This window comes from Aquila chrysaetos, chromosome 8, assembly GCF_900496995.4.
Source record: "Aquila chrysaetos chrysaetos chromosome 8, bAquChr1.4, whole genome shotgun sequence".
NCBI lineage: Eukaryota > Metazoa > Chordata > Aves > Accipitriformes > Accipitridae > Aquila > Aquila chrysaetos.
In genome coordinates, this window is record NC_044011.1 from 18,590,499 (window position 1) to 18,605,214 (window position 14,716).

Below are 14,716 nucleotides of genomic sequence, written 5' to 3' on the forward strand. Positions count from 1 at the left end.
GTTTAGCAAGGGTGGACTCATCATTACAATTTATTGCTTATTACAGACTTTGGACTATACAATACATTTCACATTTACACAGTCATGTATTTTGATTATCACAGCCCAATTGTACTGAGCTTTAAGGGTCTCAAACCACTCAGTTGAGCTAATCACATTTGACTACTGTTATATTTCAGTAAACTCTCTTAAAATAAGAGAGTTACAAAGTCAAGCATTCAGAAGTCAGGAAGTGTTTGAATGAAGGTTGATGGGTGTGCAGATGGTACACCTTTTATTTGCTTGTTATATATTTTACCTTTGCCATCCCTGCCTCATTTAGGATACAGACTGCACTGTGTTCAATGAATGGTTTCTTTGCCTAAATTTTTAACCCTACCTTCCACTCTATGGCCCAGACCTCATCTAAGGAACAATCTAAACCTTAATTTGAACAGAAAACTCCTAGTTTTCCCAAATGTCACCCCAACAACTGAGTGAACAAAAGACAGCATGTTCTTCTCCTCGATGCCCATGTGAGATGCAAAGGTGTTATCATCACTGTATAGATAGGCAACTTACGGCATAGAAAGATAAAGTCATATTATCAAACATGCTGACATTTGTTAAGTGTTTTATCTGAGGTACCCTTTCAGGTGTAATTTCCCACACTAAAATTGTGATAAATAAAACAAACAAACAACCCAAAGCATAGGAATTCTAGTTGAATTGCCTACTTATGGTTCAAAATACCTAATCAACAGAAGTAAAGCTATGAGTATTGGCCATCTGCTGCTGAGCTAATGGCATAGACAACTATAGAAACAGTTATCATCTACCTGAACCACCTGGGATAGGTATCACTATTTGTCACCTTAGAAATAGTTCAGTCTCCTGAGTTCAGCACAGGGAAAGGACTGTAATTTGGTGTTTCCACCACTGTCCTGCTTGGCATGCTCCCTCCTCTCATGACCTCTGTCATGCCTTCATCATCTGGGTCTTTCTCCTTCACTTGAAGAAGTTCAAACTTCTTATCTTTGGCTTCCAGACTTACCTCTCTTCTCTTCCTTCTTATTCTAGTAGAACTTGCCACAATACACTACCCATTTGCTTCTCCCATAAGCACACCTTTGTCTCTCTATTCCTGCTGATCATCGTTTTGGCAATCTCTGATCTTACAAGTTCTTACCTATTCCTCACTCAGGAGTAGATGACTAGTACTATCCTGGAACACATATATGATAAATACTGTTAGCTGTACCACCATCGTGTGGACATTCTTAAGCTGACCAGCTGATGTTATTACTACAACTCTTTTCTGTCATATGTGTATATAATAATGCATCTATATAAATCTCTGTCAATAAATATATCTTAACATATGTCTGTGATATATATGATATATAGATATATATGTCTGTATACAAAAGTGTGAATATATATAACATTTCAACATTAACAGGAACATATTGTTCATAACATTAAGCAATTATAAAACGGAAATAACAGTTTCTCCACCTGTATACATGGATGTATTGAGATCGATTACACAAACAAGTCAGTCCTGACTGTGAGTAGAATTGGTTATCAGTCCCTGCCAGCTGAGGAAGTCTGAGGTGAGGCGGGCTCTGCTCTCAGACATCATGCTCCAGCAGACTCAAAAAAAATCCCATGTCAAAATCTTTCCTCTGCTGCAGGCAAAAGCAAAGCTTGCCCTGACTTCAGGTGTAACTGTCAGAAAGCATGACTTTATCACACTGTATGCAGCCCTCATTTACTTGAGTAAATCTTACTCGTCCAAGGGATCCCACAAACATCTGCATTTTTAGCCCAATACAAATAACAGTATCACTAACCATAAGAACAGTTTACCTCAAAAAGCAGTTTCCATCGTTTCCATCCCTCCCTCCCTACCCCCGCAAAAGAGACTGCTTAGTGATATTCAGCAGCTACAAACCTCAGGCAGTCTTAAAACCCATTCTCTGACTCAAAGAGTGCTGTGAGATTCTGGATATTCTCCAGTCTTTAGTTTTGCTCTTCCAAGAGAAGCTTGAGAGAATTCCGATTTTTAATTTTTCTCTGACCTAGTAAGAGCTAAAATTGCCTTCTGCTCCCTGTCTGCATATACTCTTGCAGTGGAGCTTTGAAGTGGCATCTGCTTCGTGCCAAGACACAAACTGCTGCCTTCTTTTCCTTCACAGCAAAACATTGCGGAGGGGAGAAACCCTTGAGATGATGCCATTTTCTGTTTGTTTTTACTTAATTTTGAAAGCCCTCTAGGCAGAAAGTATACAATCAGTGCCCAGAGAACAGATTTTCTGAGATACAGCATGGAAAATAAGTTGCTAAAGGAAAAAATGCCAACCATCATTCCCACATCGGCACAAATACTTCCACATCTAGTCCTCCATCTTTTTTTGATGTTTGTGGTATTTGCTGTTTATGAACATCTTTTAGTTGCTAGCATAAGACAGTCATGTGAGATTTTGTGAAAACGCTGCATGGTACATGCCCTGGCAAGGCTGTAGCAAGAACCTATTTCCAAAAGCCTATTGAAAATCCAGAGAAAGCAACAAGAATTCTTTCCAATAGCCCACATTCTGTCTTAGAAGAAACTCTTTCTTCAGCTGCATACAGATTATCAAGTTGTAGCCCTGTTACAAGAATAGGCAGTAAATGTGACTATCATTGTACTGTCTCCCATGATCTCAGGCCAGGAAATGGGCTTCCTGCATCCAAGATGCATGCACGCATACATACATACACAGCCCCTGTTCTGTACTGTAAATACATCTCTGATCGAGTGGTCTGAGGAAGAGGATTTCCTGTAGGATTTTTATTTTGTATGGATGTTTTCCCATTTCTTTCTCAAGTTAGATAAGCAAGTTTCTTCTCCTCCGTCAGTTAGCATGCAACAAGGGGCAACTTGCCAATTAAATGCATCTTCTCAGTCCCCGTTGGTCCTGGGTCTGTTTCCTCAAGAAATACAGGGATAACTATTTTTTTATCCCCTGCCCCCCCTGCCAAACTACCATCTGAGGCAGGATGAATGCCATCCAAACTACTTTTCATTTCCAATTCCAGCCTCACATGAAGCACATACACAAATGTAAGTGATTCCACACCTTACATACATAGTTTAAAAGCAAATTAGTATCTCCCTATAACTCTGGGGCTTCCTGACAGGGAAATAGTCCTCAAGCATGTAAAGATATGTTTTTACTGCAAGCTAACCTGATTTGCACTGAAAAGCTATAGCTTATTCATGGTGCAGCGGGGGCCGGCACCCTGTCTGTTTCTGGGATTTCTGGAGACACAAGCCCTACCCTCAGTGCTGCAGAACAGTACGATTTATCCCTATTATTATCTATATGGAAATACATGGGGAGGTCATCTGCACTGCTGCTTGAGACACAGGAGGAACTGCAGGAGGGCACTGAAAGTCAACACATAAATGACTTACTCTCGTCCACTCCTATAAGCACTACTAGTACTGCTGGCGTAGGTCGAAAAGTACAGCCAGGCTTGGGAGAAAACATTTATCTTCTATGTAGATAGGATGGTAAACATCAGTGACACCTAAGCAAGACTATAAACTATATTTGCCTTGAAGGGGTATGCCAAATCTTCACTCTGTGGACATTAGTCAATACTTAGATACATTCTTCTTTCTCAACATAAAAGCTCTGGGAAGTGTTCTTGTGCCACTTTCGTATAGCCAAATGCCTGAATTTGTAGGTTACATCTTAGAGCGCCACAAGGGGTTGTCCTGGTTTCAGCTGGGATAGAGTTAATTGCCTTCCTAGTAGCTGTTACAGTGCTATGTTTTTGAGCTAGATATGAGAAGAATGTTGATAACACACTGATGTTTTCAGTTGTTGCTAAGTAATGTTTAGTCTGAAGTCAAGGATTTTTCAGCTTCTGATGCCCAACCAGCAAGAAAGCTGGAGGGGCACAAGAAGTTGGGAGGGGACACAGCCAGGGCAGCTGACCCAAACTGGCCAACGGGGTATTCCATACCATGGGATGTCACATCTAGTATAGGAACTGGGGGGAGTGGGGGCGGGGGATGGCCGCTCGGGGATTAACTGGGCGTTGATTGGCGGGTGGTGAGCAATTGCACTGTGCATCATTTGTATATTCCAATCCTTTTATCATTACTGCTGTCACTTTATTAGTGTTATCATTATTTGTTTCTTCTTTTTATATTCTATTAAACCGTTCTTATCTCAACCCACGAGTTTTACTTCTTTTCCCGATTTTCTCCCCCATCCCACTGGGTGTGGGGGGGAAGTGAATGAGCGGCTGCGTGGTGCTTAGTTGCTGGCTGGGGTTAAAGCACAGTAGGGTAAAACTCTCATATGAAATTTAGGGGGAAAATAATTTGTCAACTTTCATTTGTTTTTAGACCTCTCACAACTGATATTGTCCAGATTTACTTTCTTTTCATCTCCCCAGCTTAGAGAGCCAGTCTTGCTATTTTTGAGGTGAAAGTCAAGATTTTCAGATATTACATAACTCCTAGAGTTTCACTTTAAGTAAAAAAAAAAGCACTAAATATTGTGATGGTTGACAAAATGCATGTAAACTGGGACATATGAATACAGGTCAATATATTGAATGTACAAAATAATACAAAAGTTTTGAAAACATGAAATTAATTCCCCATGTCACTACTTTTGTATAATTTCACCTAAATAAATCAAATTTTACAGTGTAACAGGATGGATAAGCAGAACCTTATTAAAAATAGAGCATATGTACTCTTCAGAGAAAAAAAAAAAATCAATCTACTGAATAATAAAAAAATATCAGAAGTTCCCAAACCTCCTCTATAAGATCTTAAGTCCTGTTCACCAAGACACGCATTAAATTTTGCATATTTACTCTTCACAAACTATATAGGCAATGAAATACTGTAGTTTATATAATTCAGAGCATTAGAATGATGTGTTTTATTAGCTGTTTTACATTACGTTATTAAATATAATAGCAGTCTTTACTGTATAAAAGGCTGGTATGTACTACATGGCTATCCAGCAGGATGCTAGCTAAACAATGAAGTAAAAAATGAACGGTTTTTCAGGATAATTTAAAAGTCTATATAGAAGATGGTACTTCTACATACACAACATACATTAAGCACTTAGTGAATCAATTGCATTAGATGCTTTTTTGCCATAAAGGACTATTAAATACAGAGTCTTGTGACTGGACTTAGAGCAGGGACTTCAGTTAGTCAACTAAGTGTTATCTCCTCCTGCATTGAGCTTTTCCCATCTGCTATACCATTTACAGAGATACTTCATTGTGCAGATAATTAACTTCCACTCTTCAATACATACTTATATATAACCATGTATTCAGTTGACCAAAAGAGCTCCCACTTACATGATCTATCGATTCTAGTGATCTTTCACCATCATCTCTGTTCTTCTGCCAATTTGTAGTGCAAATTCTCCTAATTTTTATGGATTTCTGTTTGCACATCAGTGCTCTCCATTTTCAAGACAAGATTGATCACAAAATAAAGCTTTAACTTTGAAAAAAAGACAAGGAGGTCTATTTAGTTTCCAGACCTAAAAGGCAGTGCTGCAAAACCACAGCTGAAATGAAAAAAATCAGGTTGTCTGAATTTTAAGAAGTCATCCAAAAGAGTGGCTGTTTTTCCTCTCTGCTTCAGCGTGCTTTATTGATAGTCATCACAATGCTACGACACAAATCCAAGTGGTAATGTTTGCAGAAGAGTAAAAACTACTTCTTGTTATATTTTGCTGGATTTGTTTTTAGCTGCATCAGGTTTGTGATCTGTTCATTACAAAACTAGTGCCAGTATGCAGGAGGCAGTGGAATTGAACAGACACAGCTGAGAGAACTGGGAAGACAAATTATCACTTGAAAATTAGTTTTGAGGTAGCTAAGATGGACACTGCTTCCCAATAATTACCTCTTTCTTAAGAGTAATAAATACAGCTATGCATTAGGAGCACACAGTGGCAAAATCAGACTCAGAATGTAAAATGTTTCACATACTCTGCTGTAATGTTAATAGTACCTTAGCTCTGATGGTCTAGGTATATAAATGCAGCAAGGTTCAGTGATAGAAATAACAACCCTTATCACCAACTAGTGTAGTTGTATGGCACCTGAAAAAGGTATTTTGTGACTCAAAGTTAGTCTATTTGTATCTATAGCATAATTTTAAAGCTTGATTTTCATTACAGTTCTGAGATTATTTAGTGTTTTCTTGTCCATTACATCTACTGTTAGGCATCTCCATTTTTCAGGTGCTCACCTTGAGATAAATTGTCCTGAATAACTCCATCTGAAGTCAGTGCCAATGGGAACCGTGGGTTCTCCACACCCCTGAAAGGACTTGAGGGACCACACCATCATAAACAAGACAGGCAAATTAAGTACAAGCAAGTAACTAAGGAGGCACTTTTTGAAATGTTGACCTTAATTTCTTTGTGCCAAATTTCCTCCTTTTGTAAAAGAAATATGAACACATGCTTTGCCTTGGTATTATAAGAATTGATGTGTCACGCTTGTAAGACTGGATTGAGGTTCTCTAAAGAAAGACAGTACAACATAAGAAATACTGTATTTAACATTAATTTACCACATATTCATTTATAAAAAATAACTGCAGAATGACACATGCCTTGTTATTTAATGGCATAACAATTTAACACATGCTAATATGTTGTGACAGTTTGGGGAACCTGTATACACAGCTTATGAATGGTGATTATTCTGAAGAATTCACTGCATATAAAAATCACATACCTGTCCAACAGTAGCTGCAGAACATTCAGGAGACAGTAACTAGAAAGAACTTTGCTCTAGCAATATGATAAAAGTACTGGGGAAGCTGAAGGAAACTGGAAGCAACGAAGGAGGTATCAGACTGAGAGGATTTTTTTGATTACAGCAGTGGAAGAAATTGTGGGGGTTTTGTTGCAGGTTACCCAGGAAAATTAACAAAAAAAAAGAAGAGAGAGACTGAGAGAAGGATTTGAAGATCTCAAAAAGATTGTCCAAAACTTCAGTTGGTATCTGGAGTGACGAAGACACCGGAGAAGATGACTTCTTTTTGCCTTTTGTGTTAATAAAGCATGTTTTAGAAGTTACACTGCAAAACCATAGAGTTCCTCACTGTAATTATCAGGGGTTGCTATGGGTTTAAAATGTCAAGCAATGTACTCCTAAGAGTTCAGGAGAGCCTACTGAGGACACTTTAGGAGATTAGTATTGGTTTTATCACCTAGAGCCATGGAAGACAGCAGACAGAGGGCTTGCACTGCGGTAATGAATCTGAAGAGCTCATAGATGCTCACTGGACTCTTGAGTAGACTCAAGTTTAGAAAAGTACAACATCAAATGCCTGAATCCCAAAACAGAAGTTTGGGATTTTTCTGGAGAAAGCTTGGCCAGAGCTGTGACACACGCACACACACATATATGCAGGGTGGTACTCAGTTTCCTAACCGTGGGTGTCTACAGCCACTTGAGATGCCTCAGGGTTTTGGAGATGTCTGCACGGGGATGGTAAATATGATGCAGAACCTTCTGGGAGAGCAGCCAGGACACACCAGAGCATCTCAGGTGGCACCAAGCAACTGTGTTTAGCTAACTGAATCCCAGCCCTCAACATTCCTTTTTTTCAGAAGGAACAGAATTCAATCACAGCATTTTATTTCAGACCATTCTTCAAGCCTTGCCAATGGGGGAGTGAAGGGGCAGAGCAGTGTGTATGAAGGCAGTGGTCACAAAGGTGATCCTCGTTCTTCTGCTTGGCATGGCCACATCTGCTTCTCCCCTCTGAACAGACCAAAATTCTGTCCCCAAGAAGGCAAGGCTTGTTTCATAATCAAAGTGACCGACATATTAGGAGGACATAGAGACATTTCCAACATATTTGACGGTATGTAATGTAGAGCCTACTGTTTCTTAGTTAAAAAAAAGAGTACTGTCAACATCAAAAGAATATCATATATAATGTATAGTAAACAAACTGTATTTTTGGTGATAGGTTCAGGACAGAAGCTGAACAAGATTAGGTTTTTCCTTGCCAAGGATCAAACTGTTTTTCTGTATGTCAAATACTGTGCCTAAATAATCCCTGTCATCTAACAAGCTCCAAGAGCTTTTCAAATATTACACTGCAAAGCCATCACGGTGTTTTCTACTATTTGCCACCAAAGGGCCACAGACATACCTGCTGATGTTTCTCTGAATTTGTCACTAGTCTTCTTCTTCCGCCATTTCCAAGGTTTAAATATTTTGCCAATGGTGGAGAGTTTGCCCTTCCTCTTGAAGGGGGGAGTTTGGGATCCTGGGGCTGGTCCATCCGAGTTAGCGATCGAAGCCTTATCCAAACCATCAACTGTATAAACAAGAAAAGTAAAGGTAACTGAAGGATGGAAAACAAAATGGTACCCGACAGCTGAACTCCTCTACTATCAGATTGCAACAGGCTGTGTGTGGGTCCATGTGTTTTCTCTTCCAGAAGGCAGTCAAGGGGCATTTGATTGCAGCCCATGGTCACAAGCCAGTCCCCACCCCAGCTAGCCCTGGGCTTCACTGCTGCTCAGCACCTCAACTGCAGCAGACCAGAACGTGCTTCTCATGACACGCATCTGGCACATCTGCACAGTTCTGCAATTCTCCATCACTACTGAAGAATTTCTTTCAACATATATTTGCGTGACTTTTTCCCCTATCCTTGGTAAAGCTGAATAACTAGCTGTCATCATACAGAAAACAAAACCCTTGCAATGTAAAAACATAAACTATTTCTTTTGAGTGAAATGATTCCTTTCTTAAACGAGCTCTAAAGATAACTGTTCTGGCAGTGGAATGGAAAGAGGTCTGTTTGATATCCCTGGTAATTAGTCATTCACAGTGCTGCCTGCCATGAGTCAGGCTTCTTATTAACAAAACGTATTTAACAATAAGCTTTTGAGCCATAGCCAAAATTTAAAGAAGGATTACTTTTCTGCAAAAACATATTGAGTGATATGAAAGCCAATATTTATCATCAATGGCTGTAACATCGAGTTTTGTGAACCAAATTAAGACTTTTTCCACAACATGCCGTAGCATACAGTTAAAATAAATTTCCCAGAAATTTCCCTGAGAAGTCTACTATTACTTATTTCTCTTTAAGAACTGAGGTTTCTTAGAGCCTTCCATTTGTGGTCCTGCAAACACTTCAGATGCACTTAATTTTATTCATGTGAGCAGCTTCACTGAAGTAACTGCGATTACTTACGTACATAAAATTAATCACAAGCTTAAATGTTTGCGGCATACGGGCTCTGTAATTGCTTTCATTCATCTAAACATTCTAATTATAACCAATTTGGAACAGAGCTGATGCCACTCTGAACAGTAATAATGATAATCATAGATCATTAAATCAGACAGTGCTATTCAAAGAAGGAAATATCACTGTCCCCATTTTACAGATGGAAAATATGAGGTACAGAATTGTTAAGTGCTTAATTTTATGTTTGCCAAATGGCTTCTTGGAATCCTGGTCCTGTGTCCTAGCTGCTAAAAAGATACATATTCAGACACATAACATCATGGTGCAATCTTACTATTCTGTTTCTCAAACAAATGGCATTTAATGAGTCCTGTATTCATCCTAGACTTTAGATTGATCCAGGATGCTAAAAAAAATTAAAAAAATATTTTCTGTGAGAAAGCTGATGTAATGCAAACAGAGTCCAAGAAACTTTACTTCCAATGTTTTGAAATAAAGTACTGGGAGAAAAGATCCATTGTATAACTTCATTGAAGTCTATGAAGTTAAGTTTGCCGACGACACCAAGCTGTGTAGCGCAGTCGACACACTGGAGGGAAAGGATGCCATCCAGAGGGACCTGGACAGGCTTGAGAGGTGGGCCCATACGAACCTCATGAAGTTCAACAAGGCCAAGTGCAAGGTCCTGCCCATGGGTCAGGGCAATCCCAAGCACAAATACAGGCTGGGTAATGAGTGGATTGAGAGCAGCCCTGAGGGGAAGGACTTGGGGCTGTTGGTTGATGAGAAGTTCAACATGACCCAGCAACGTGCATCTGCAGCCCAGAAAGCCAACCGTGTTCTGCAATGCATCAAAAGAAGCGTGACCAGCAGGTCCAGGGAGGTGATTCTGCCCCTCTACTCTGCTCTCATGAGACCCCACCTGGAGTACTGTGTTCAGCTCTGGGGCCCCCAACATAAGAAGGTCATGGACCTGCTCGAGTGGGTCCAGAGGAGGGCCACGAAGACGGTAAGAGGGCTGGAGCACCTCTCCTATGAAGAGTTGGGGTTGTTCAGCCTGGAGAAGAGAAGGCTCTGGGGAGACCTTATAGCAGCCTCCCAGTACCTAAAGGGGGCCTACAAGAAAGCTGGAGAGGGATTTTTTACAAGGGCATGTAGTGATGGGACAAGGGATAATGGCTTTAAACTGAAAGAGGGTAGATTTGCATTAGATGCAAGGAAGAAGTTCTTTACTGTGAGGGTGGTGAGGCACTGGAACAGGCTGCCCACAGAGGTTATGGATGTCCCATCCCTGGAAGTGTTCAAGGCCAGGTTGGATGGGGCTCTGAGCAACCTGGTCTAGTGGAAGGTGTCCCTGCCCATGGCAGGGGTTTGGAACTAGATGATCTTTAAGGTCCCTTCCAACCCAAACTATTCTATGATTCTAAAACCAGAAACAGATTTGTATGAAAATTATAGCATTTAAATCAATAAATCTGAGTGAGTTATGCCATAAAATGTCATAAATTCTGTACTGTCAGAGAGATGGAACAGAGAGATGGAAAACATCTCCAGGATAAATTACTATTATTCAGATGCATTGGAATTTAAAGCTTTTAAGTGTTTTCCTTGGGTATTTTCTGGTCTGTAACACAGAGATAAGATGGAAGAAAGGCATGCAAATGGACTTTAAATGTAAAAAGCCAAGATTTTGGTAAGGACTCGGCTATGCCTACCCCTTGCATGAGTACAAAACCCCAGCTTCCTCACTTGTGCACCCTAGGGTACAGGGTGATCTTTAGGGAGGTTTAAGCTGAGACTCCCTTAAAATGAACCAGCTGCCACCCTACAGACCCTGAGAAGCCGGGTTAGAGCTGGGGATGAGAAGACCACCAAAGGCAGTGAGCAGCTCTGCAGAAAGAGAGAGGCATGGGACAGCAGAAGGACCCCTTCGGGGGTGCCTTGCCTGGAATTAGGGATTGCACTTTTGTCTAGGCTTACAGACACTGCCTATGGAGTGCAATCCGCTATGGAATACAGAAGTGTCTGCTGGAAACTGTGGATCTAAGGGAGAGTACATTTACTTGAAGGGTAGTTACAAAATAAGAGACCTAAATTTATCTTGGCAATTCCAGTTGATATAGAAGGGGCAAGGGCCACAGCTTACGGCTGGGAAGAGTCAGGCGAGATGTAAGGAAAACAATTCCAGAAGGTGGGTGGTGCAGCACTGGAGCAGGTCCTGGGAGGTTTTGGCCAGGCAAGCCAGAGCTGACCTCACCTACTGTTGGTAATAGTCCTACTCTGAGTGAGGGACTGGGCTGAGCGACCTCCCGAGGACCCTCCCAGTCAAGATTCCCATGGTGCTAAGGGATGTGGAAAGACACGGTTGCTATGTGAAATCTGAGCTAGTAAATCCAAAGAATCAGAAGTGAAGTGCTGAAGAAAAGACACTAGGATCTATTGGCTGAAGAGTTTTGTCCTGGGACAGGAGCCAAGCATTATCTCACTGGCAGAGGCAGTCCATCAGCTCATTAGAGTGAAAGGCTACCCGCCCCTCGGAGGCAGTGGGACAAAACCCCTGTTCTCATCCCGGATAGCTTAGAAAGGCTGGGTTATTGATGTGAAGAGCCTGCACCCTGGTGATAGACAGCATGGTCTTTATAAACACTAGAACACAGATCTTTTCAAATCCTCCTGAGTTGTAGATACCAGTCTACTGCAGGCAACCACTTTCACAAAAGCCTCATCTAGATTTTTTCCTCCTGTGCCTATCAGCATGAATGGAGGAGGATTATGGCCAATAGCTCCCCACAGAGAAACATGGATTTGCATCAGTCCCTGCTCTGCCCTCTGCCGAAAATATTTAACTCTGAAATAATGATATCCATCCTAGCTGCTTCAAATGAGCTAACATATGAAAAAAGGAATCCAGTTAGTGGTGAATAATTCTATTTGTGAAGACTGCAACTTTTGAAAACAGGACTCAACATTAATTCCTTCTGACAATAAAAGATGAGGAGCTGATTTATTAAATGAGTTCAACAAGTGCTCATAACTGGGAATTTACTAAACCATTGACCTTGTACCTGTTCCTTCATTTGAAAAAAAGGATCCAAATATGTATCTGGAAAGGAGCAATAAGCATGGCCAAACATCATAGATTCATTTAAAAAATAATCTAAGATAAAGTAACATTTCTGGGAAAAAGGACTTATTTATATTCAAAAGCAATCATAAGGAAGCACATTTTGCCAATTAATAAACTGTCTAGAAAAAAAAAACAATTTCAGCAATGACATTCCAGAGCATTTCTGGAAAGATCTGTTCAAAAGCTATTATTCCTCATCTTTGCAACACTCAGCAGGAAATTGATGTTTAAGATTTACACTATTTGCTTTATAGGTCATGTACTACTTAAGAATAAAGTACTGTATTTTTCACCTCAGAGAGCTTATGTACCTTCTATTAATCATTATAAATGTTAACCATATTCACTGAGATGAAAAGAAACATCTAAGCTTTCCAAGATTAGAGGAGCTTGGTCACTTGTGTTATTCTTTTATTTGTACATTGTCTTGAAGTCCTGCCTTCTTCCCACCATCTTCAAAAAGCCAGTGAGTCACTTCATTGCCTTCAATAAATATCATTAATAAGTTTGACATTAGGACTTTCGACTATACTACCTGCACAGTTTATGTTATTATATTCCAGTCCTTTGCCATAGGTGTAGATTTTACATCTGAAGGGTAAAAAGCGTACATAAGAAGGATAAGAAGTGAGTATATGAACCATGCATTTTGATGTCACACGAAGAGGAGATCTTGTTGTAAAAGACTAACAGCAACACTAACTGAGACACCGTGAAGCCAAATCGTGCTGGCACAGGCCATGAGCTAGATGACGGATACAAAAAAGACAGCCTCTCCTCAAGCTTGTGGGAAGCCAGCAAAGATTAGATCAGCCTATGGATGACCTCGACTTTCCTATGAACACCCAAAGATGGAAATGCCTGAACACATCTTATCCTAGGAAGGCTACTTAAAACGAGCAACGCTGATCTCTGTAGCTGCCTAGGAGACACTTTTCTGCTGTGAATAATCTCTAGAGATGTTGTGCAGCTGAAGGAGGCGTGTAAATTCATCACAGTTTTCCCGGGACATGGTACATGTCAGCACTGAGATGTTCATGCCAGCACTGACACACGCTAACACCTTCAGGTAAGAACTTACAACTAACTTTACAAAAGCAAAATGCCACGAAAAACTATCCATCAGATCATTTCAAGCAAGTCTAATATAAATTCCTCTGAAGTAAAGAGCTGTGATGCTGCTGGCTCCAGGCCTTCCAATCCAGAATGCAGTAAGACCATTTTTTAAAAGCTTTGACTTAAAGAAAATTCATGATCAGAAAAAGAGGGGTACATTTATGCCATAAGTTGTTCTGTATTTTTACTTCTGTATATTTTTACTCTTGGCAGTGAAAGCGGAAAGCCAGTAGAAGAACCTAACCTCACGACTGAATACTAGGAGCAATACAAGATATATGGAGGAAAAACCCACACCGTGATGTCCTTATGCTATTCCTTTTTCTAGTAGAAAAATATTTTAATAGTTAACAGATCAAAATTCCTTGCTTGTAGTTTACTACTAGTAATTTGAGTCACTGATGATAAAAAAAAAGGTCAAACCTGAGTAATTAAGTAGCTAGCTACAGTAGGAGTATACTCAAAAGATTTTTCTGTAGAAGAACCCTTTACTGAAACTGAATAATTTTAAGATTCTTTCTCATGTTCGTCCACATTTACATTTAGTTCCAACGAGAAAGAGTTTATTAGATAGAATTTGTTGTAATCTAGTAGGGAATGTCTTATAAAATCGCTGTTTAATAATTCTTATCTGAATGGTGTTTTAAGTGGAACTTTTTGTTGTGTGGCCAACAACAACACATGATATGAAAAACATGAATCATCTCAATTTAGTCTTTCAGGCACTCCACGCTGATAACAAGTACACTGGAATAAATGCTAATAAGTAAAGTTTAATTAGTTTATTCTTGTCACAAAGACTCTTGAGATCCTGGAGTAAAAAGCATTTAGGGCTACATCCAAGAAAAGAAATAAGGCAGAATTTAGGTGCGTATGTTAAATGTTGTGCTACTGGGAGCCTGAGAAACTCTGATCAGATGCTCCCTGACTCTGCAGGTACAGATGCCATAATTCATGACATTAAAACTACCTGAAATCTCTGCTTCTCTGCACGTAAAACAGCATCCCATACTGGAGTTTCACAGCAGAGTGCCTTTGGTGATGAAGGCAGCCTGGGAAGTTTCTTCTCTGCACTTCCATCTGCTCATTCCTCACCCTAAAAAAATATGCCATCCCTTCAGTTGTAAAAATACAACTGTTCATTTGGCTTCATTGCAAGTAGATCTCTGAATGACCCAGACCAAAAATGCCTCCCCGCTTCCACCCTCTTTCCCATTTTA

General features: G+C 40.1%; 1 protein-coding gene across 5 annotated transcripts in view; it reads right to left on the reverse strand.

Moving 5' to 3' along the window:
• PHACTR2 (phosphatase and actin regulator 2) overlaps positions 1 to 14,716 on the reverse strand; it is a 144,560-nt gene that overhangs the window by 44,121 nt on the left and 85,723 nt on the right. For all 5 annotated transcript variants that reach the window (XR_005932974.1, XM_030022228.2, XM_030022231.2 and 2 more), the window contains exon 2: positions 8,201 to 8,368. Coding sequence is in view for 4 of the 5 variants with exons in the window: in XM_030022228.2 (XP_029878088.1) it covers positions 8,201 to 8,368 (168 nt within the window). In the remaining variant the exon portion in view is untranslated. The remainder of the gene's footprint in view (positions 1 to 8,200; positions 8,369 to 14,716) is intronic.